Raw genomic sequence first — 21,586 nt, 5'->3', positions numbered from 1 at the left:
TGACATTTGAGTTAAATATTTTCAGTTTGGTTTTGAGAGAATAATGTTTTGCCTAACCTTAGCCAATTGTGTCTCATCATATGAACACCAACCAATCATCATGGATTTTCTCCATATGTATGGATGTTCTCATTTATATAGGTCATTGTATTTTCTCCATATTTTGTTGGCCTGGATTCGCAGTCCATTTTCTCTCTTCGTAGCTTGTAGCTTTGATATATGCTACAAGCTACGTGGGTGTAAATGTAGCCAAGCTACAGGAAAACTGCTCGTTAAAAAGATAGCTGAACTACTACTAAGCTACTGGAAAATGTAATTAAGCTACGTAGCTTAGCTACATGTAGCTTGTTACTGCCTATTAGTATAGTTCAAGGGTGTTTAAATTGCAAGCCGCAGCTCGAGCTTTGTTGGCCTGCAGCATGTTGTCGGAATAGAATCAAACAAAAAAATCAATATTAAAAATGTCAATGGAAATGTTGATACTAACAATCATATGCCTTGTCAGCTGTAACCCAAAGCTGACACAACATTTTGTCGTTAAAAATACATGATGTATTTCTTTAACTTTTGTTTTTTACAACGAAAAATGCTAAATGGCTCTCGCATGTTTTGACTTTTCAGTATGCGGCCGTTGGTGGAAAAAGTTTGGGTGCTAAAAAGATTATCCACATCTGAATACTCATTCTGATTTATTTGGACTGTAATCAATTCATAATTTCCAAGAGTCATTTTGAAAAACAGTTTCTAATCCATTTTTAAAAATATGTTTTGAAATATATTTAAATGTTTTTACACCAAATAATATATTACTAGAATCATGTTCAATCGAGAATCAATCGTAAATCAAATCGTCACCCCAAGAATTGGAGTTGTTGTAAGATTCACATCCCTAATAGTTAGTCGTATAGTTAGTAGCATAGTTAGTAGTTTGAATTTAAGAAGTGCAGCAAAGCGGTTGTCATCTAGCTGGGGGTGGGTCGGAGGTGGGGTCATGTCCTTAAAGTATTTTTTCTTTGTGATGAAAACATGAAAACTCGGATCTTCACAAGCAACTGTTTGAGCTTCTTTGGACACGTACTGTATTACTGCTAGATCATCATAAAAAAGTCCCTTTTGCATAATAACATTTTTATTTTCATGTCAAGGTGTCAGTGGTGAACCAACTGGACATGCAGGTGGTCGTATCGAACGTCCCTCCGACGTACGTGGACAAAAACAAAGCTAAACTCCTGAGGTAACGACTAACACCCGCACAACATACTTTGTTTCAATTAGACTTTTCTCACCTTCTGCCTCTGCACGACACTGCACGCTGTCTTATTATAATTACATCATTGTAGTCTTAAGCTTCTAAAAGTAGACTCGTCAACACCACAGTGCGGCTCACACTCGTCTGATGTTGACAGTGTGTGTAGGAAATTGACTTAAGTTTGTGTAAATCCCACCAGCACAGTTTGACACTTTTATTTCAGCGAGAAGCATTAATACAAAACACATGTGTATTTATGGTGTTTTTTTTTGTTTTTTTTTGCTATTTGCAGTGGCTGTCAGGAGCTTGATAATGATAGTTTTAAGTGCAACACAAACACATTCCAACAAAAGCAATCACCAAAACTAGATTTTTGGGCAATATTTCTACGTTTATCAACAGGGATACACTTAAGACCCTTGCCGGTGCCCTCATACGGTGTCATTTTGACTACGCCTGCACATCATGGTTCACCAGTATCCCCAAGCCACTAAAAACAAATCTGCAAACTTCCCAAAACAAGCTGGTGAGACTCCTGCTCAACCTCCTATACAGGACTCACCTAACTCAAGCCCACTTTACCAAATTGGGATGGCTTAGAGTTGAGGCAAGAGTACACCACATTGCAACGTGCCTGGTATTCAAAATACTCAGAGAAACTGTCCCCAAGTACCTGTCCCAACTATTTCACCAGAGTAAGTGATGCTCACAGGTACTACACGAGAGGGAGTTCCTCAGACCTCGTCCCACCCAAATTCAAGACTCTCATGGGAAAAAATGCATTCTACTATTTTGCCACCACACAGTGGAATGCACTACCAACAGACCTTAAAATTTGAACTTCCCTACTAAATTTTAAAACTGCCATAAAATCATGGCTCAGCTCAACCTCTACCTGATCTGAACCAAAATTGATCCCCAGCTACTCTTCGAAGCATCAAGCAGGTTTATATGTGGTTATAGTGTATACTGTATATATTTTCTCATTCTGTTTTGCACACTTTTGGAGTCAACATGTGCATAGTCATGTACATAGTGTCATGTACATAGTGTATATACCCCCCCAACCCCCCATTTTTTGTATATATTGTTTTTTGAATCACCTGTATATGTACATAATTTTTTAACATCATTTTTTATATACATGTTACAGGTTATATATCTTTTATTATTGAATGTATCAAATGTGATGAATATTTAATGGGCCACAATGGAAACAAGCCATCCATTTGCCTTTTCAAAGCATTACATGGATTCAATTCTTTAAGATGTCAATAAACTTCTCAATCAATCAATCAATCCCTGCTGTAAGCAGGTGTTTCTTGGGGACAGATATCAATGTTGCACAGAAGTCTACCTTTGCATTTTTGTGCGTGTGTGTGTTAGAGAGAAGTTGTATGCACCACTTAATTCTCCTGCAAGTCTTGCCTCTGTGTAACCAAAACGGGTCTATTTTTCACTCCCAGTATTTTAGAGCGCTACGTCCAGGAGCAGATTCCGGGAGCGAAGGTGTTCGTGGAAACTATCGGGCCGCATCGTCACGGCGAGGGGCTGCAACAAGAGGACTACGCCAAATCGGACCTAATGATTTACGCCATCGACCCGCTCACAAATAGAGCGGTTTCCAGACAGGAACTCTTTAAGTAAGAAGAAGTTGGCAAGACCTTCTGACGATGTCTCTAAACGCACATTTTATTACTTTCTCTTTGGCAAGGTTTCTTGACGGCAAGCTCCTGGACATCAACAAGGAGTTCCAGCCTTTCCTCCCCCCGGGCGGGCGCATCCTAGAGATTAGGACGCCGGAAGTAGTTACCAGCGTGAGGAAGGCGGTGCAGACTGTGGGTTACACCGAGGGAGCGCTCTTGGCCCTGGCGGTCATCATCATCGTGTGCTGTGTGCCTGCCATACTCGTCGTCATCATCACCTACAGGCAGTAGGTGCAATTTTTTTACATAAACAAGATGTTTAACAGTTATTTTATATTTCCATTAGGAATGTATAATATTTGTTTAAGTGGAAATCGATAACTTATTTATTATTTTTTTAACTGTAGATTTATTTATTATTTTTTAACTGTAGATTTGACTGTAGTTTATGCTCTCCTGGAGGTAAAAAAAAAGACTCAAAGGTGGATATGACAAATTGTACCTGTAGATATGTCCTAACCAAATATGACATCACTAATAAGGAAGAGTAGTGAATCTTATGTAAATAGTCTGTATTGATGCTTTAGTATGCCTGAAACTATACCCAAATAGCTTTACATTATACATCACATTCACTCATTCACACACTGATGGTGGAAGCTGCCTTGCAAGGTGCTAATGCAACACACCAGGAGGAAGGTATGCCCTGATTTCTGTCTATCAGTGTGTGCGAGAGTGCGGTGATCATGTCGTATTTTGCTAACAAAAATCCATCCGAAAAAGACAACTTCAAATTACTTTTTTTTGTTTTACTTTGAACAAAAATAGAACAAGCACATTCTTAAAATGTACATGTACTAATGCTCTTGGCCAAACACTTCAAGTTAGTTGAACATTCTGAGGAAAAAATTGGTGCAGTTTCAAAAACACCATAGAGAACAAAATAACTTTGACTTTGTCTGTGTTTTTACAAAGCCATTAAACTTTAAGCACTTCCTGTTCAGCAGTCTAATGTTGGCAGTTCACCATTAAAGATGTGTTTGGGAAAAGCAATCGAGTGTTCACATTGGTGACATGCACAACTGCCACAACACATCAATTTATCATTAATCAAATAATACAATTATAATCAAGACAATTGTCAAACAAATGACACCATAATAGCCGAATTAAAGGTAACATATCTACAAACTTAACCAATGTAAACATGGTAGATTGAAGCATAAAATAAAATAGGACAAACAAATGTAGAAACACACATTTTTACAATGGAGTTCAGTTTGCACACCATACCATCAACCAATTGTGAGTGCTGAACGAAACTCAATTTCAGAGATGATGGTCTTGTTGCCATTGCATCTTACCGTTTTGTTATTTTATTTGTTAAGTGGGTAATTTACAATAAAAGAAGGTATTGTGTGTCACTACAGCATTAGTCTGCAGTTAGCCACAACAAAACAACTGATTGGAGTAGCGGGATTCAATCCAGAGGGCGCTTAAAGTCAGGTGACACATCATCTTAAACAGTGTGATGTGTGACGTGGGTTACACTTGAATTGCTGTTGCGACATCCGGTGGACACATTTAGAACAGCAGTTTCTGTCATTAAAAAATGTTAGCTAATTTTTATACTTGGCAAACTCATCTTGCGGGCAGCGGTCCGGATTAAACCTGTTCCGCGGGCCGTACGTTTAACACACCTGGTTTAAGACCTCCCGCGAGGTAGGAGCGCTTGATTTTTTCACCCTGAACCACCTACAGCACAATATGGATAATTGTTCCTCATTGAAGCATTTTTTTTTTCTCTGAATCATCAGTGATGTCATAATTCCTATTATCATGCACCCCTAATTCCCACACATGATTCGCACTGTACTTTGATGGTCCAAACCTTCTACCAAGGGTTGCACTTTTTAAAAAAAATTACAGGATGCAGGGACCACTTTGATGTTCTTTACATTTGCATTAAAAAAACACGCTAAAACCAATCCAATGTAGGCCAAGATACAGGCGGTCGACACGTTGATGTGCCAGCGCACATCCAAAATAGTTCTCTCCCTGTGACAAAGCGGATGGTTAATGTCGACCCTGTCCAGTGCACGACACTCCCACTGTCCACTCAACCAACATCACTTGACCACAACAAGAAGCCAACAAGCCAAATAGAGTGTGGTTGCTCACAGAGCTGACGCCACGTCCGGCAAGCAACGGCAAAGAGCCACAAAAGCACGGGTGCCCAAAGTGCGGCCAAGGGCCCATTCCCCATGGCTTATTTGTCGCTGGCTCTTGACACACTGCCGTTACAAAATTAAACCAAATAAAAGAAAAAAAATACTGAAGTTATTTTCCAGTCTTTCTTGGAGAACAGGGATTTTGTGCTAAAAAGGTTTATTGACCACTGCAGTTAAACAGTAGTTGGCGATGTACAAAATGAACACAGTACATTATAAAATTTTAATTAATGCAATTCCTGATTTTCCAAAGACTATAATAATCAATTGTAATAGTATATGATGCAATACTTAAAAAAAAAAAATCTGACAAAAATCTGATAAATTGATAATAGATACATTTTGGCTTATATGTTTATTTTATAGTCAATCAATACATTTTACTTGTAAATGACACTTGTTGTTTATTTTATAGTCAATCAATAAATATTACTTGTAAATGACACTTGGTTTTTTAGTTATTTAATTTGCAATTTTTGTTAATTGATATTTATTAGTTTTTTCCGCACAACTTATTTTTAATGTGGCTCTAATCATATATGATGCATTACTTAAAAAATAAAAATTAACATCTAAAAAAATATGATAAACTGATAATAGATACATTTTGGCTCATATGTTTATTTTATACTCAATCAATAAATATTACTTGTAAATTATACTTGTTTTTTTAGTTATTCAATCCGCAATTTTTGTTCATTTATATTTATAAATTTTTACCACATAACTTATTTTTAATGTGGCTCTAATCCTGTTTTGATGCAGGTCGTTTTTTATATTTACTGTATTTTTGAGCCGACAAAAAAAAACACTCTTGGAAACCCTCGCAGTCGAGCCTCCACTCATCATAGCCAAACTAAAAGCAATCTGTTTTTTTTCTACAATGGCCATCCTTTTTCATTTCTGGGCTGCCCGCCCAGATGATGCCAAGTGGTGACCCGTCCCAGTGGGCCTCCTCTGTTAGCGTGTTCGGCTTACCGCTTCAGAAGGCCGTCAATTTTCATCCGACTCCCACGCGGCCATGAAAAACACACACGCGCGTTTTAAGTGGCTGTGTTTTTGATGCAGTTCGGAAGTAGAGATAATTAACTGAGAGCCAGAGAGGATGTTTGAGTGGCGCTCATCAAGCGTGATGATCACTGGACTTTTAATTTGGTAATGACTTCCAAACGAGGAGAGAACATTTATCCAACCTGGCTAACAGGTACTTGTCTGATTGACTCTTCACAGACTCACTAATCTCTTTTTCTCTCTCTCTTTCTTTCACTGCACCATTCATCGCCAGATTCAAAGAGTGAGTACACCTTTTTATTTGACCATGCAGAAAAATGTGCTTATATTCTTGTGCTTCATACAATGGTTAATGGAAAAGTGTTTGCATTATAATGTATTCACAGGCTGTTAGGTGCACGCCAAAGCATCAGGTGGCCCTGTAACCCCTGACTGTGAAAACATTTCTCCCAATCACGGGAGAGCAAATTAAACCTTTAAAGTTCCTGGGAACGTTTTGTGCTTTTCAATTTGATTGTTGTTGTTTTGTAAAATATGTGACATTTCCCAGAGGATATACATTTTTGAAAGATTCTGAAATTCTCATCTCTGTTGCTTGAATCAGACTAAAATGGAAACGCAACAGCAGGGATGTCAAACTCGTTTTTATTGAGCGACACGTCACAGTTATGTCTTCCTTCGGAGGGCCGCTTGTAACTAAATATATATGAATAGGAACATATAATATCCTCATTACACAACTTATTTTGATTATTATGTTTTAATAACAGATTGATGGGTAATTTGCTCTGAAATCAAAGTGACAAGCAGATAATTCAGTGTTTTGATAACCAACAAAAATATTGTGGCATCATCAGATAATGTTTGAGCATAGACCAGTGAAAGAACATATTTGCAGCCTTTTGCAGGCCACATTAAATCATTTGTACCAAATTTAATAAATTACAATGATGCGTCGGGGCCACATTGAATGATGATTCACAGTCATTGAATGATGATTCAAAGCCACATTGAATGGTGATTCAAAGCCACATTGAATGGTGATTCAAAGCCACATTGAATGATGATTCACAGCCACATTGAATTATGATTCAAAACCACATTGAATGGTGATTCAAAGCCAGATTGAATGGTGATTCAAAGCCACATTGAATGGTGATTCAAAGCCACATTGAATGATGATTTAAAGCCACATTGAATGATGATTCAAAGCCACATTGAATGGTGATTCAAAGCCACATTGAATGATGATTCAAAGCCACATTGAATGGTGATTCAAAGCCACATTGAATGGTGATTCAAAGCTACATTGAATGATGTGTCGGGGCCACATTGAATGTTGATTCAAAGCCACATTGAATTATGATTCAAAGCCACATTGAATGATGATTCAAAGCCACATTGAATGATGCGTCGGGGTCACGTTGAATGATGATTCAAAGCTACATTGAATGATGCGTCGGGGCCACATTGAATGGTGATTCAAAGCCACATTGAATGATGATTCAAAGCCACATTGAATGATGATTCAAAGCCACATTGAATGATGATTCAAAGCCACATTGAATGATGATTCAAAGCCACATTGAATGATGATTCAAAGCCACATTAAATGATGATTTAAAAACCACATTGAATGATGATTCAAAGCCACATTGAATGGTGATTCAAAGCCACATTGAATGATGATTCAAAGCCACATTGAATGATGATTCAAAGCCACATTGAATGATGATTCAAAGCCACATTGAATGATGATTCAAAGCCACATTGAATGATGATTCAAAGCCACATTGAATGGTGATACAAAGCTACATTGAATGATGATTCAAAGCTACATTGAATGATGCGTCGGGGCCACATTGAATGGTGATTCAAAGCCACATTGAATGATGATTCAAAGCCACATTGAATGATGATTCAAAGCCACATTGAATGATGATTTAAAGCCACATTGAATGATGATTCAAAGCCACACTGAATGGTGATTCAAAGCCACATTAAATGGTGATTCAAAGCCACATTGAATGATGATTCAAAGCCACATTGAATGATGATTCAAAGCCACATTGAATGATGATTCAAAGCCACATTGAATGATGATTCAAAGCCACATTGAATGATGATTCAAAGCCACATTGAATGATGATTCAAAGCCACATTGAATGGTGATTCAAAGCCACATTGAATGATGATTCAAAGCCACATTGAATGGTGATTCAAAGCCACATTGAATGGTGATTCAAAGCCACATTGAATGATGCGTCGGGGTCACATTGAAGGATGAGACACTTGTGATTTGGGGCTATATAAATAAACATTGATTGATTGATTGATTGATGCGTCGGGGTCACGTTGAATGATGATTCAAAGCTACATTGAATGATGCGTCGGGGCCACATTGAATGGTGATTCAAAGCCACATTGAATGATGATTCAAAGCCACATTGAATGATGATTCAAAGCCACATTGAATGATGATTCAAAGCCACATTGAATGATGATTCAAAGCCACATTGAATGATGATTCAAAGCCACACTGAATGATGCGTCAGGGTCACATTGAATGATGCGTCGGGGCCACGTTGAATGATGATTTAAACCACATTGAATAATGTGTCGGGCCACATTGAATGATGATTCAAAGCCACATTGATTGATGATTCAAAGCCACATTGAATGATGCGTCGGGGCCACATTAAATGGTGATTCAGAGCCACATTGAATGATGATTCAGAGCCACACTGAATGATGCGTCGGGGTCACATTGAATGATGCGTCGGGGCCACATTGAATGATGATTCAAACCACATTGAATGATGATTCAAAGCCACATTGAATGATGATTCAAAGCCACATTGAATGATGATTCATAGCCACATTGAATGATGTGTCGGGGCCAATTTGAATGATGATTCACAGCCACATTGAATTGATGCGTCGGGGTCACATTGAATTGATGCGTCGGGGCCACATTGAATTGATGCGTCGGGGCCACATTGAATGGATGCGTCGTCAACATTAAATGACGTGGCAAGCTAAATTTGGTCACATGGCCTTGAGTTTGACGCTTATGCGCTTCACAAAAACGGCCACATTTGTTTCTTCACGACCAAAAATTTTAAACTATAAAAACATCAATTTTTGATCCCACATTTATCCTAACATAAACTTATGCAATCCTTTATGGTAACATTTCTATATTCATATTTATCCACTATATTGTTTCCACTTCTTCCCATTTAAAGCATGCAGCAAAATATTGCATCTTTCTGCAAGGGTGCCTGCCTTGCTGCAGAGGAGTTATGTAAACATTGTGGCCTTCAAAGGATAACACAAAGAAAATGTAGGTTAATATTCCATCCATCCATTTTCTACCGCTTATTAATATTTGATACTGTTTTAATATTGCAGGCTGACTTTTACAGTCGCTTTTAGGAAGAATTTTGTCGTTAGGACCCGGAGTGTGAACATGCACACATACGGTATTTCAGTTAGGCAGCTCCAACATAGTCAGTGTTATTTCTTGGCCTGGAAGTAAATTAGCTGTAAGTGATTTGTTATAAGGATCCCCACTGGGATTCACAGTCATGCCCATCCCCCCCCCCCCCAGTACACAATGTGTGGATAATTGCTAGTCGTTGGCATGCAGACATTGTCAAGGACGCGTGCAGTGGCGCTTTAACTCCAAATCACTAACTCTTAACTGTGCTTCATCTCCACTGTGCCCAGACGGCAGGCCGAGTGCGCCAAGACCGCCCGCATCCAGATGGCGCTGCCGAGTGGAAAACCTGGAGGGGGCACCGCCAACAACTTGTACGAAGAGCTGGGCGACAACGCCATGTAAGTAAGGCGTCATAGGTACTTTTTAGTCTCAGGTTTAATACAATTATGATTCACTCTGATAATTATTGATTTTTAGTTTTTACTTACATATATTTTTTCAGATTCAAATCTTACTGTTTAGTTTCATTTATTTAGCTTCAGATCTTTCTTTTTTGGATTAAAACTTTTTTTTTTTTTTTTTCAGATTTCAAAATGTTTTTTTCAGATTCAGATTTCTGGCGTAAATTTAGCATGAACAGACAAATATCTTAGAAAAAAAGGATAAGGGGTGTCCCCTACCAGGTTGCCTTAAGGGAACATATAGGAACTAAAACAATTAAACTCAACACTTTTATGTAGGCTTCACCAGAGATCCTAACAACCTAACCACAGCCACAATTAATTTATTGTGAAAAATAATGTACTGTTAATAGCACACAGTTTATGTCAGTTGGTTTCACTTCACTTGAATGCACCATAGTTGTGTACGATGAAACCACATTGATGTTTAAACTGCAGGCCAGTGGCCCAAATTGGATTTTTTTCTAAATCAGATTTTTTCCAGTTTACTGTTTTGATTAAAAGTAAAATGTGATCTTTGTCGGACTGCAGTATAAATGCACACAGGCCCCAATGTGGCCCCAATGTGGCCTCGACGTCACTTGCATGCACAGTTCAATAGAGTGTAAACCAGGGGTGTCAAAACTTTTTCCACTGAGGGCCGCACACACAAAAATTAAAACATGCGGGGGCCATTTTGATATTTTTCATTTTCAAACCATAACAAAATATATAGATTTTTTTTTTACCATTAGGGCTCCCGGGGACCATAAAGGGTCTCAGTTATTAAAATGTAAAAAATAAGTCAAATTATTATTTTTTAAATTTAATTAACACTTACAGTAAATCTCTATATCAACTTCAGGTTGATATAAAGTCATAAAAAAAAGGTTTTATGTATTTTCTGTCAAAGACAACCTTGTTTTTTAAAGTAAAACCGAAATATGCGGTATTTAGTAACTAGGGCCCTAAAAGATCAATAATGCAGGACACCATTGATTTTAATTATTTAATATTTTTGACATATTTAAATCCCACTAAATATATTTGGGATCCAAAAGGTCCCCCACTCATGAAGTGATACATTTTTATTAGTTTTTTTTTTTACTTTCAACACTTAATTTACAAGATCAACTTCAGATTTATCTGTCGATTTTACATTTGAACTATTATTTTGTTTGTTTTTATGCTCTTTTGTCAAAGAAAACATTGATGTATTTATATGGCAACCACACAATATATGCAATATTTTCCACATAAAACATTTTAAACTGAAATATTTTAAGTAATTGGAGCCTTGAATAGGTCAGTAATTCAATATAACATAGATTTTTTTTTTTTTTTAGCAATGGCAAAAAAAGAAAAATAAAGATAGACAAAAGAAATAAACAGCCTGCATGCAGCTTTGTGTCAACATTGCAACTTTTTCTAGTTAGATTTCACCTCATTCCACTTTTTTTAATGTTTATTTTTATTTTTGCAATAGCATTTCCAGAATGTGTGGCGGGCCGGTAAACAATTAGCTGCGGGCCGCAAATGGCCCCAGGGCCGCACTTTGGACAACCTTGGTGTAAACAAAGGAAGTTGACCGTACTCTGTAAATGTACAAGGAATTCACTAAAACTACTAAAAAATATAAGTAAAAGTTGCCACCCTTTATAAATGAGTGTTTTTTTAAGTGAAAATAAAATAAAGTAATATAATGTATGAAAGGATATTTATAGTGTAATTTATTTGGAAAGGTTTTAATCTTTTTATGGCTGTTAAGTAGAAGAGATACGTGGATAGAGTGGATCTCCGTTAGCTTTATTTTTACGTAAACAACTCACACAAAGTACGTAACATGTAAGCCAGACCTGGGCAAATTAAGTCCCGGGGGCCACATGCGGCCCGTTAAGCCAGTGGTCCCCAACCTTTTTGTAGCTGCGGACCGGTCAACGCTTGAAAATTTGTCCCACGTACCGGAGGGGGGGTTATTTATTTTTTATGAATTTTTTTGTCATAAAGAAATACAATCATGTGTGCTTACAGACTGTATCCCTGCAGACTGTATTGATCTATATTGATATATAATGTGTAAATGTGTTTTTTATGTTGATTTAATAAAAAAAATAAAACTTTTTTTTTTTTTTACATTTCTTGTGCGGCCCGGTACCAATTGGTCCACGGACAACTCCGGTCCTTCAACAATCGTTCTTTCTTCGGAATCAAAATATATATTCATATATTACATACAGCCTATTATCTGCGCACTACTGACTAGTGATGCACCGAAAATGTGGCCGCCATAAAAAGGCTGCTCACTGGAACTAGATGTTGTGATGAAATATCCACTTTCGCTGGCGAGCTGCGTCTTTCCCCGCGCACACGAATGATGGAGCTCGCCCAAAGATGACTAAAAAGTTCCATTCGGGTCGCATTCCAGTCCAATTTCAGTCACATTTGAAAAGATCAGATTCCAATCGGATTCGGACTTTTTTGATTGATTGATTGAAACTTTTATTAGTAGATTGCACAGTGTAGTACATATTCCGTACAATTGACCACTAAATGGTCAATTGTGCCTTTTTCCTGATGTGGCCCAAATCTGATTTGGTGTTCAGTGTAAACGGGGTCCATGTAAAAACAATGTCGCCACGGGAATCTCGGACCAAATGTCTGAATCTTACAAAAAAAAGAAACAAAAAAAGGATTTGAACCCGAAAAAGAAAGATCTAAAATAAAATCGGCCTGCCGATATTATCAGGCAATAAATGCTTTAAAATGGAATATCGGAAATTATGGGTATCGTTTTTTTTATTATCGGTATCATTTGTTGTTGTTGTTGTTTTTTTTAAAAATTAAATCAACATAAAAAACACAAGATACACTTACAATTAGTGCACCAACCCAAAAAACCTCCCTCCCCCATTTACACTCATTCACACAAAAGTGTTGTTTCTTTCTGTAATTAATATTCTGGTTCCTACATTATATATCAATATATATCAATACAGTCTGCAAGGGATACAGTCCGTAAGCACACATGATTGTGCGTGCTGCTGGTCCACTAATAGTACTAACCTTTAACAGTTAATGTTACTCATTTTCATTAATTACTAGTTTCTATGTAGCTGTTTTTATATTGTGGGACGGCGTGGCGAAGTTGGGAGAGTGGCCGTGCCAGCAATCTGAGGGTTACTGGTTCGATCCCCACCTTCTACCATCACGTCTGTTGTGTCCTTGAGCAAGACACTTCACCCTTGCTCCTGATGGGCCTGGTTAGCGCCGTGCATGGCAGCTCCCGCCATCAGTGTGTGAATGTGGAAATAGTGTCAAAGCGCTTTGACTTCCTTAAAAAAGGTAGAAAAGCGCTATACAAGTACAACCCATATTGTTTTACTTTCTTTTTTATTCAAGAAAATGTTTTTAATTTATTTATCTTATTTTATTTTATTATTATTTTTAAAAAGAACCTTATCTTCACCATACCTGGTTGTCCAAGTTAGGCATAATAATGTGTTAATTCCACGACTGTATATATCGGTATCGGTTGATATCGGTATCGGTAATTAAAGAGTTGTATAATATCGGAATATCGGATATCGGCAAAAAGCCATTATCGGACATCCCTAAAAAAAAAAGTTTAAAAGAAGTGAAACCTACAAAAATACATTTTTGATCTGAAAAAAACAAAAGCTCAAATAACAAAATATATGAAAGTTAAAAACAAAATAATTCATTTAGAAGAATTATGATAGTGAATCATAATTGCGTTCAATCTGGAAAAAATGGTGTGCATTCATTTTTATTTTAAATACACTGATATATTTTTCAAAATCCATTCATTAAAACATTAATATTTTTAAATACAAAACTTTTGGCCCAAATTTAGTTCCATATCTACGAAACGTTCAAAAAGTTGGGTCTACGAAAACCAAGCTACCACTGCATTTGATGAATGTCCACATGTGGTAAATAGCAGCTTCTCTCTGCCTATAATTTATTTTGACCAAGCTCGGCAGCACTTTAATCTACAATGTACGCATTTCTGTTCTTTTTTTATAGAAAGCCCCATTCCCTGTTTTGCATCATTAAGTTTCCTAGCTTTTAATTACAGGCCTGCCATTTATTGGAGCTCTTCTCTTGCTATACACCTCCATCTTTAATGTCATCGTGGCACTTTTCCCGAGACGGAATTGAGCAGTACAGCGGCCCCACGCAGAGATTATTAACTTTCATCTGCAACACACTCGCACGCACTTTGACTCACTCCAGGCGCTCGATAGTTTAATTTAAATTTCCTGTCTGAGGCATGAAGATGAAGTTGCAAGGAAGCCCTTATCAGCATTACATGCATCACTGCTCTCCTGTCTGTCTTTGATAATGATTCTACCCCTCCCATTAACATGAGAGGCCTCCCTGTGTGTGTCCACTAACTCCCAAAGACAAAATGGCATTTCTCACCATTTGAGTGTGCGCACGTGGGGGGAAAAAAGTGGGTGTGGAAATTAACACAGTGATAATTGAAATAAATGCAGCCCACCCTGGGATGTAATTATTTCCAGTGATAAGTGTATGTTGCTGTGTGTGTGTGTGGGGGGGGGGGGATCTGCATTTTCTTGCAAAGTGAGCATGTTGCTGCATCGCTGGTATCTTGCAGAGTCGCTTCTTATCGGAGAATACAACCTGGCAAAGTGCAAAAGTTTGCACATTCATAATTGAGCTCCATTATCAAACAGCACAGTCGACTTGGTTTTTTTCACCGTATTATTTGCCCCCAGCTCTTCTCTTGACACACTTTGCTTTAAAGGTGTGTTTTCAATTACCTTTGAAAATGGATTTTAAAGTTAACAATCTTGCTGTGGGCTCACTGTGTGACTACCATGAAATGTCAAAATGTTAAAACAAAGTTAGACTCAGGGGGGGAGCAATAGCAAAAAACATCTGATTAAATTAACTACCATAGTACCTCAATTTACGAGCTTAATTGGTTCTGTAACAAAGCTCTTAAATCAACGTCTCCCATCAAATCAATAAAAAAATTAAATTTTTTTAACATACCTTTTAAAAATAAAAACTTTCAGATAAGCAATATTGTATAAAAACAATACAATATAATGTACTACTAACAACTGCAGTATTTTTTTGAAGTAATATAATAATAATGTACAGCACGGAGAGCACACTTCGAGAGTATCTCCTTCCAGCTGCTTTTCCGTCAAACACACCATCAGCAGCTTCTCCATATTTTCATGGATGGAATGTCCACTGTTTAGATATTATTCAGTATCCCTGGTAAATGTGCATTTTGCTTCAGTACAGTGCAGGCGAGCCGTGATACGCTACAAATGCTTCACCAAGTCGGCGACACGCTCGGGTCATGTTATTCATGATTGATTTATTTCATTCAATAAATGTCGTGTGAAGTGAAGTGCTTTTTCTCTTGAGACTCAAAGCGCCTTGCAATGTAAAACACATTGTGTACATCTTTTTAAGCGACACTTAAACCATTGTGAGTGGCACTGGGAGCAAGGTGGGTAAAGGCCGCTCTACCATCCATCTATCCACTCATTATTCTTAGCACTGTCCTTCGCACCCACTTTCTTTCTGTCCATGGTTGAAAAAAAACAAAGTTATGTCGATCTCTAGCGATAAGCGAATGCTAGCGAGTATGGCCAGATGTTTTGGTCAGATCTTACGTGGTTCACTGTGGCTTTTGCGATGCCAACTAATGGCTTTGTTACAGATCTAATTTTTGTTTGCAACATCAATCATAATTATTATTGTTTTATCTCTAAATACTCTTCAGTTGGGGCACTCTTAAGTTGAGGTACAACTGTAGAGGTATTGCTGCACCAAGAGGTGGGTAATAACGCGCTACATTTACTCCGTTACATCTACTTGAGTAACTTTTGGGATAAATTGTACTTCTAAGAGTAGTTTTAATGCAACATACTTTTACTTTTACTTGAGTATATTTATAGAGAAGAAACGCTACTTTTACTCCGCTCCATTTATCTACATTCAGCTCGCTACTGATTTTTATCGATATGTTAATAGATAGATAGATAGATAGTACTTTATTGATTCCTTCAGGAGAGTTCCCTCAGGAAAAGTAAAATTCCAGCAGCATTGTACAGAATTGAGATCGAATTTAAAAAGTAAAAAGTAAATACTGGGGGTATAAATGGAAACAAAATTGAAAAATATTACAATAGAATAAAAATAAAAAGCTTTGTTTGTTTTGGTTTGTCAGACAGACCTTCAAAGTAGGCTTGCGTTTCACCAATCAAATACAGTCACTGGTGACGTTTGACTCCGTCTCACCAATCAAACAGAGCCAGGCGGTCACGTGATTAACTGCACATAAAGTTTCAGCGGTGACAAGCTTAAGCTTACATGAACTCAACGTCAAATTTGAGGAAGCACATCGCGGTAAGTAACTTTAGTAGATATTTTGGCTGTCACCGTAGGCTGATGTTAGCTTCCCTGCTATGACTCACTGTCAAATGTACATCGTGTGGGGACATTTATTAACACACTGCAGCCTCATAGACAGACAGACAGAGACACACACACTCACGCATGCATACAAACACCAATCAGAAGTGCACAGTGTGTTCTCAGGTGCAGCCCAAAACCTATTAGTTTATGGTTTGCGTAAAGGCTAACTTGTTATTTTCCTTTATAATCTCTGCTTACTGAACCTATGGTGCTGTTAAGTTATTGTGGCTCAATGTGCCTTAATTTTTTTTATGTTAATGTATTATTATTTAATATATATTATTGTTTTAGTTGCTTAAGAGATATTCCTGGTTCTGAATTTGCTCATTGCTACTTTTATGTTTGTGTGCATTATTTGTTGCCGTCATCATTAAACAGGTTACTCATCAGTTACTCAGTACTTGAGTAGTTTTTTCACAACATACTTTTTACTTTTACTCAAGTAAATATTTGGGTGACTACTCCTTACTTTTACTTGAGTAATAAATCTCTAAAGTAACAGTACTCTTACTTGAGTACAATTTCTGGCTACTATACCCACCTGTGGCTGCACCCCTACTATTAATGTGTCATAAACACTGTCTTCCTCACAATTACATGTCACAATTATTTCTGGGTTTCTCTGCTCCTTGTGATTTTTCTTACATTTTGACTTACATTTGCACTGCTTTCTCCCTGTAGCTTACTTATTTTGGCTCATTCAACTTTTCCAGCTAGTGTTTTAAAATGCATTTTAACGTCATTCTTTGTTATTTCATCAATTGACGCCGCATCCCTCCATCTTTCCTGCCTTGCTGCAAAACTAACAGACAAAAGTGAGTCAAATGTTGGCACTTTTTAAAACTCCCACTTTCCTTGCCTTACCGTAGCTCCCATGCTTCTGACTGTGATAGTTAGTTTATTTGGTGGAAATGTGTGTCGTGAAATGTAGAAGTTTGTGGAGGATCCAGTCAGTCCCTGCTAAACGTAAATCTGTGCAAAATTCATAGTTGTGATATAGCAGTAGCATTTTCTTTTTAACGGTCGTCATCCTCTAGCTTTGTTGTTTGTCGAACTTGACTAACTTGGTTTGATTGATTGATTGAAACTTTTATTAGTAGATTTATTACTAGTACATATTCCGTACAATTGACCACTAAATGTTAACACCCGAATACGTTTTTCAACTTGTTACGTTAATCAATTCATGGTATGATTTAACCCCCAATTCCAACCATTGATGCTGAGTGCCAAGCAGGGAGGTAATGGGTCCCATTTGTACAGTCTTTGGTATGACTCAGCCGGGGGGATTTGAACTCACAACCTATCAATCTCAGGGCAGACACTCTAACCACTAGGCCACTGAGTAGGTCTTAATGGAATGCTACTAAGTCAAGTGCCGACCTCCGCCAAGGCTAAACAATTTGTAATCTTTGAAGTACATGTAGAACAGTACAGTAGTAGATGCCTCCCCCTGCATATCCCTGAAGATTGTAATTAAGATTCATGCTATAGTGACTAAGAAGCTAAAGAAAATGTTGAAGTACCTGCAATCTTAACAACAGCTGATGATCACTTCCTAATCAATACCAAGCAGGAAAAACATTCTTGGCAGAGGTAATTATTATCCATCGCATCACTCCATCTTCATTTCTACTTTCCTCCCCTGCATCTATGTCCCAGCCGGTCCATTGGCAGTGGTGGAAGTCTGGATGAAAGCGATCGTCAGCGCCTCATCTCGGATTTTGCCACTCGAGCGATCGCTGCCCACCGCCAGTGTGTCGCCAACGGAGGGGTTCTCAACAAGCTGCCCAAGTCCGAATCGAGCATTACCTTTCTCTCAGATGAAAACCCCCTGACCATCAAGAACCCCATCTACCACGAGGATGGCACCCTGAGTAGTCCGGAAACACTTGGACGAAGCCAGAGAAGAAGAGATCTTCTGGGGCACTTCTCTCCCTCCAGGAAGGGTCTTCGAGAAGCCTGGTTGAGAATCAGCTCTCCCGGGGCCGATGTGGGATACGGCGGCTATAGTGGTAGTGATAGCGGGCGTGGATCAGGGGGCGGACACAGTTGGACTCTCCCATCCAGGTTGCATCGAAGGGATATGTACGACACCTTGAGGAGGCAAGTGGTGATGGATCCCGTGCAGTGGGAAATGGAGCTCCTAAAGGCTGAATTTAAAGACAGCAAAGACGCCGGCCTGGATTCAGGATTTGAGCACGGCTTGGATTCGGACCAGATGGTGAGCCCTAGTCTCGAGCCCAAGCTGACTGTCAAGGAACAGGCTAGGCAGTTTGAGCAGCAGGCTGTCCAGGAAATGAGACAGAGGCTGAACAGAGACTCGAGAACATCTCCTGATATTCTGCTCTCCACTTTCCCAGACTCCCCTCAGCATCACAAGTATATCCCCTCCTCCCAGTCTAGAGAGGGCCCCCCTAGTATCATTGTCACCCACACTGATGGAGGCACGCCGCCGCCCAACCACAAGCCCACGCCGCCTGTACTGCGGCGCTTTGGGGCAAGTCTGACAGAAAACCAGAGTGGGGAAGACAGACTTCAGGTCCATTTAGACATCATCCCTGATCCTCCTTCAACCCCGCCACCGCCACCCCCGTCTGCACCGACACCTTCACCACTACCTCCTCCCTGTACCACTCCCCCTCCTCTCCATCCATCTTCCCCTCCACCTCTGCCTCCATCGCCATCTCACCTCAACAATCGCCCTCCTCTACCGCCACCTCCCCCTCCGCCGCCTCTCCCTCCTCCTCTGTCGCCCTCTCTCCTGAGGCCGTCCACCTTTGTGCTCCCCTCACTTTCTGAAGTGCCGGCCCTGCGACCGGTCTCACTCCGGCCTGCTCCGCCGCCCTTACCTGTAGAACCTGAACCCCCTCGCAGGGAGCTGAAAGGTATCCTAAAGAACATCCAGAACATCGCAGAAATCGAGAAGTCTGTGGCCAACATGCTCAGCCAGATAGATCAGAAACAGAACCCTCTGAAAAAAGTCATGAAGAACCGTGCATCTCCCTCTCTGGACACCATGGAGTCCCTTGAATCCTTGGAGGTTTTAGCTAGCACAGGAGGAGGAGGAGGAGGAGGAGGAGGCGGCAGAGGAGGAGGCGGAGACAGAGAAGAAGGCGGTGGAGAAAGAAGGGTGGACCCTTCACCTCCACAGATTCAACCCATCCCAGGCATGGACTCACTGGTTGAAGAACTGGAAAAACGGTTCCCCACTCAGTCCACCACCCTCTAGCTTCCACACCTGACTAAATTTGACACAAAGTAAAGAACAAAACACCTCAGAACATGACTTGTCATAGAGGAAGGAGGCATGAGGGGGTGGTACAGGATCAGAGCACGCCGAGCCAAAATGATCTCTGTCGTATGGAGCAATAATTATATCTAACAGCGGGGGATTTACATAAACAAAAAAGTGAATAATATCAAGAAAGTCTTTTTGTGCGTATCTAATTCAACAAACCGTGAATCTATTTAGGAATTATCATAAAGCCTGCTTCTCAACACAATTCTTCAAAGGCTAAAGACTCAACCGGGGGTGTAACCGTGGATGCTGAACAACTTTCTAACCAAATATCTTTCAACTTTTGCTCAACGACTTAACTGTTGTATTTTGGGAGATTTGCAACAGTGATGTTTATGATAACATGGACACATTTTCTTTGTTGTTTTTCTACAATTAAGTGTAAATATGCGTGCATCTCTGTGTCGCCAAAACTTTAGACAACACTTCTCAATTTGTGGCGCCCCCCTGTGTGTCGTGGCCAAAATACTTGGGAAGACCTGCTAGCAGATGTGCAATAAAGATATCTGCAACGATTTTTAACTATTAGACAAAGTGGTCATTGACTTATGGACGATCAGTTGCTAAGATGTTTTGCTTAATGGTGGCCATGTTTTTCAGCCAATATTCCACAAGTTCAACAGCCTTTTGTTTGCAAGTCTCCGGAAGGTGTTGTACTAAATTGTATAACACTTGTGTGCTGCGGTGCAGGAACAGAATGGCGTCTAAATGTCTTACATTGCCTAACTGCATTTCGACACATACCAACAATGTACTTGGCTTTTACTGTATACACACAAACATAAATACACAAATGATTTACCTTTTTAACCCCTTTTATGTCATGTTGTAGACTTTGTTCTATCTTTAATAAAATGATATGATGTAGGTTTTTCCTTACACGCATACATTTTTTTCTACAATAGTTTACTGTGACGATCAATTGTGGAAGATGTTTTTTGTCAATAAAAACTACAGTATATGTACTATTCAGAATCGAGCAATTGACAGCAGAGCTGAGGGCTAAACTTATTGACTGTTTAGAATGGACTTAGCACGGGGCCCTGAGGGACTCCACACAGCATACAAAACATTCATTCATTCATTTTTTATTTATCTCCTTCATTGATGTGCATCTTTAAACAATAGACAATTAAACCTCAGCAACTAAACACACATTTACACACCAATGCCTGAGAAGGAACAGGATGAAGAAAATCTTATATTTTCCTGCCCCTTTCAACATAATACGTAGTCTTACTTAATGGATAGCATACAAACCAAACAAATACATCCAAATATAATGAAAACAAACAAAACTGCAAAACTTCATGAAGTACAAACCGAACAAAAAAAAGTAATATACACCTCATGGGATGATACAAAACAAATACAAAACCAGACAAAATAATAAATATAAAGCAAAATGTAAACACTTATGGCTGTCCATATGATCTTATTGTTCGGTCTTTATATATTTTTTTCAATTGGAATATATTTTTACAGTCTTTTATCTCATTGTAAAGAGAATTCCATAGTTTAACCCCCACCACTGATATGCACATTTGTTTTAAAGTTGTCCTTGAATACTGATGTTTGAAATTACCTTTTCTTCTATGCTCTTCATTCTCAGACGTGATGACAAACAGTTTTTGTAAATTTGCTGGTAATGTTTTACTTTGAGCCTTAAACATGACACATAATGTCTGTAACTTTACTAGCTCCTGTAGTTTCAATAAACCAGAATTAATAAATAATATGTTAGTGTGTTCTAAGTAATCTACTTTATGAATAATCC

General features: G+C 38.7%; 1 protein-coding gene across 9 annotated transcripts in view; it reads left to right on the top strand.

Annotated features, from left to right (window-relative positions):
• Positions 1–21,586, top strand: part of pcdh15b (protocadherin-related 15b) — a 315,473-nt gene that overhangs the window by 271,194 nt on the left and 22,693 nt on the right. For 5 of the 9 annotated variants that reach the window (XM_062055670.1, XM_062055671.1, XM_062055674.1 and 2 more), the window contains 5 exons: positions 1,146–1,234; positions 2,716–2,892; positions 2,964–3,182; positions 9,870–9,980; positions 18,171–21,303. In XM_062055670.1, coding sequence (XP_061911654.1) covers positions 1,146–1,234; positions 2,716–2,892; positions 2,964–3,182; positions 9,870–9,980; positions 18,171–19,740 — 2,166 coding nt within the window. In that variant the 3' untranslated portion in view covers positions 19,741–21,303. Of the gene's footprint in view, positions 1–1,145; positions 1,235–2,715; positions 2,893–2,963; positions 3,183–9,869; positions 9,981–18,170; positions 21,305–21,586 lie in introns of those variants that run through there. The other 4 variants (XM_062055676.1, XM_062055677.1, XM_062055675.1 and 1 more) reach the window with 2 other exon arrangements.

The sequence above is a fragment of the Entelurus aequoreus genome, linkage group LG08 (assembly GCF_033978785.1).
Source record: "Entelurus aequoreus isolate RoL-2023_Sb linkage group LG08, RoL_Eaeq_v1.1, whole genome shotgun sequence".
NCBI classification, from domain to species: Eukaryota; Metazoa; Chordata; class Actinopteri; order Syngnathiformes; family Syngnathidae; genus Entelurus; species Entelurus aequoreus.
The sequence above is the reverse complement of the archived record's forward strand: the minus strand, read 5'-3'. Positions and strand labels throughout refer to the sequence as shown.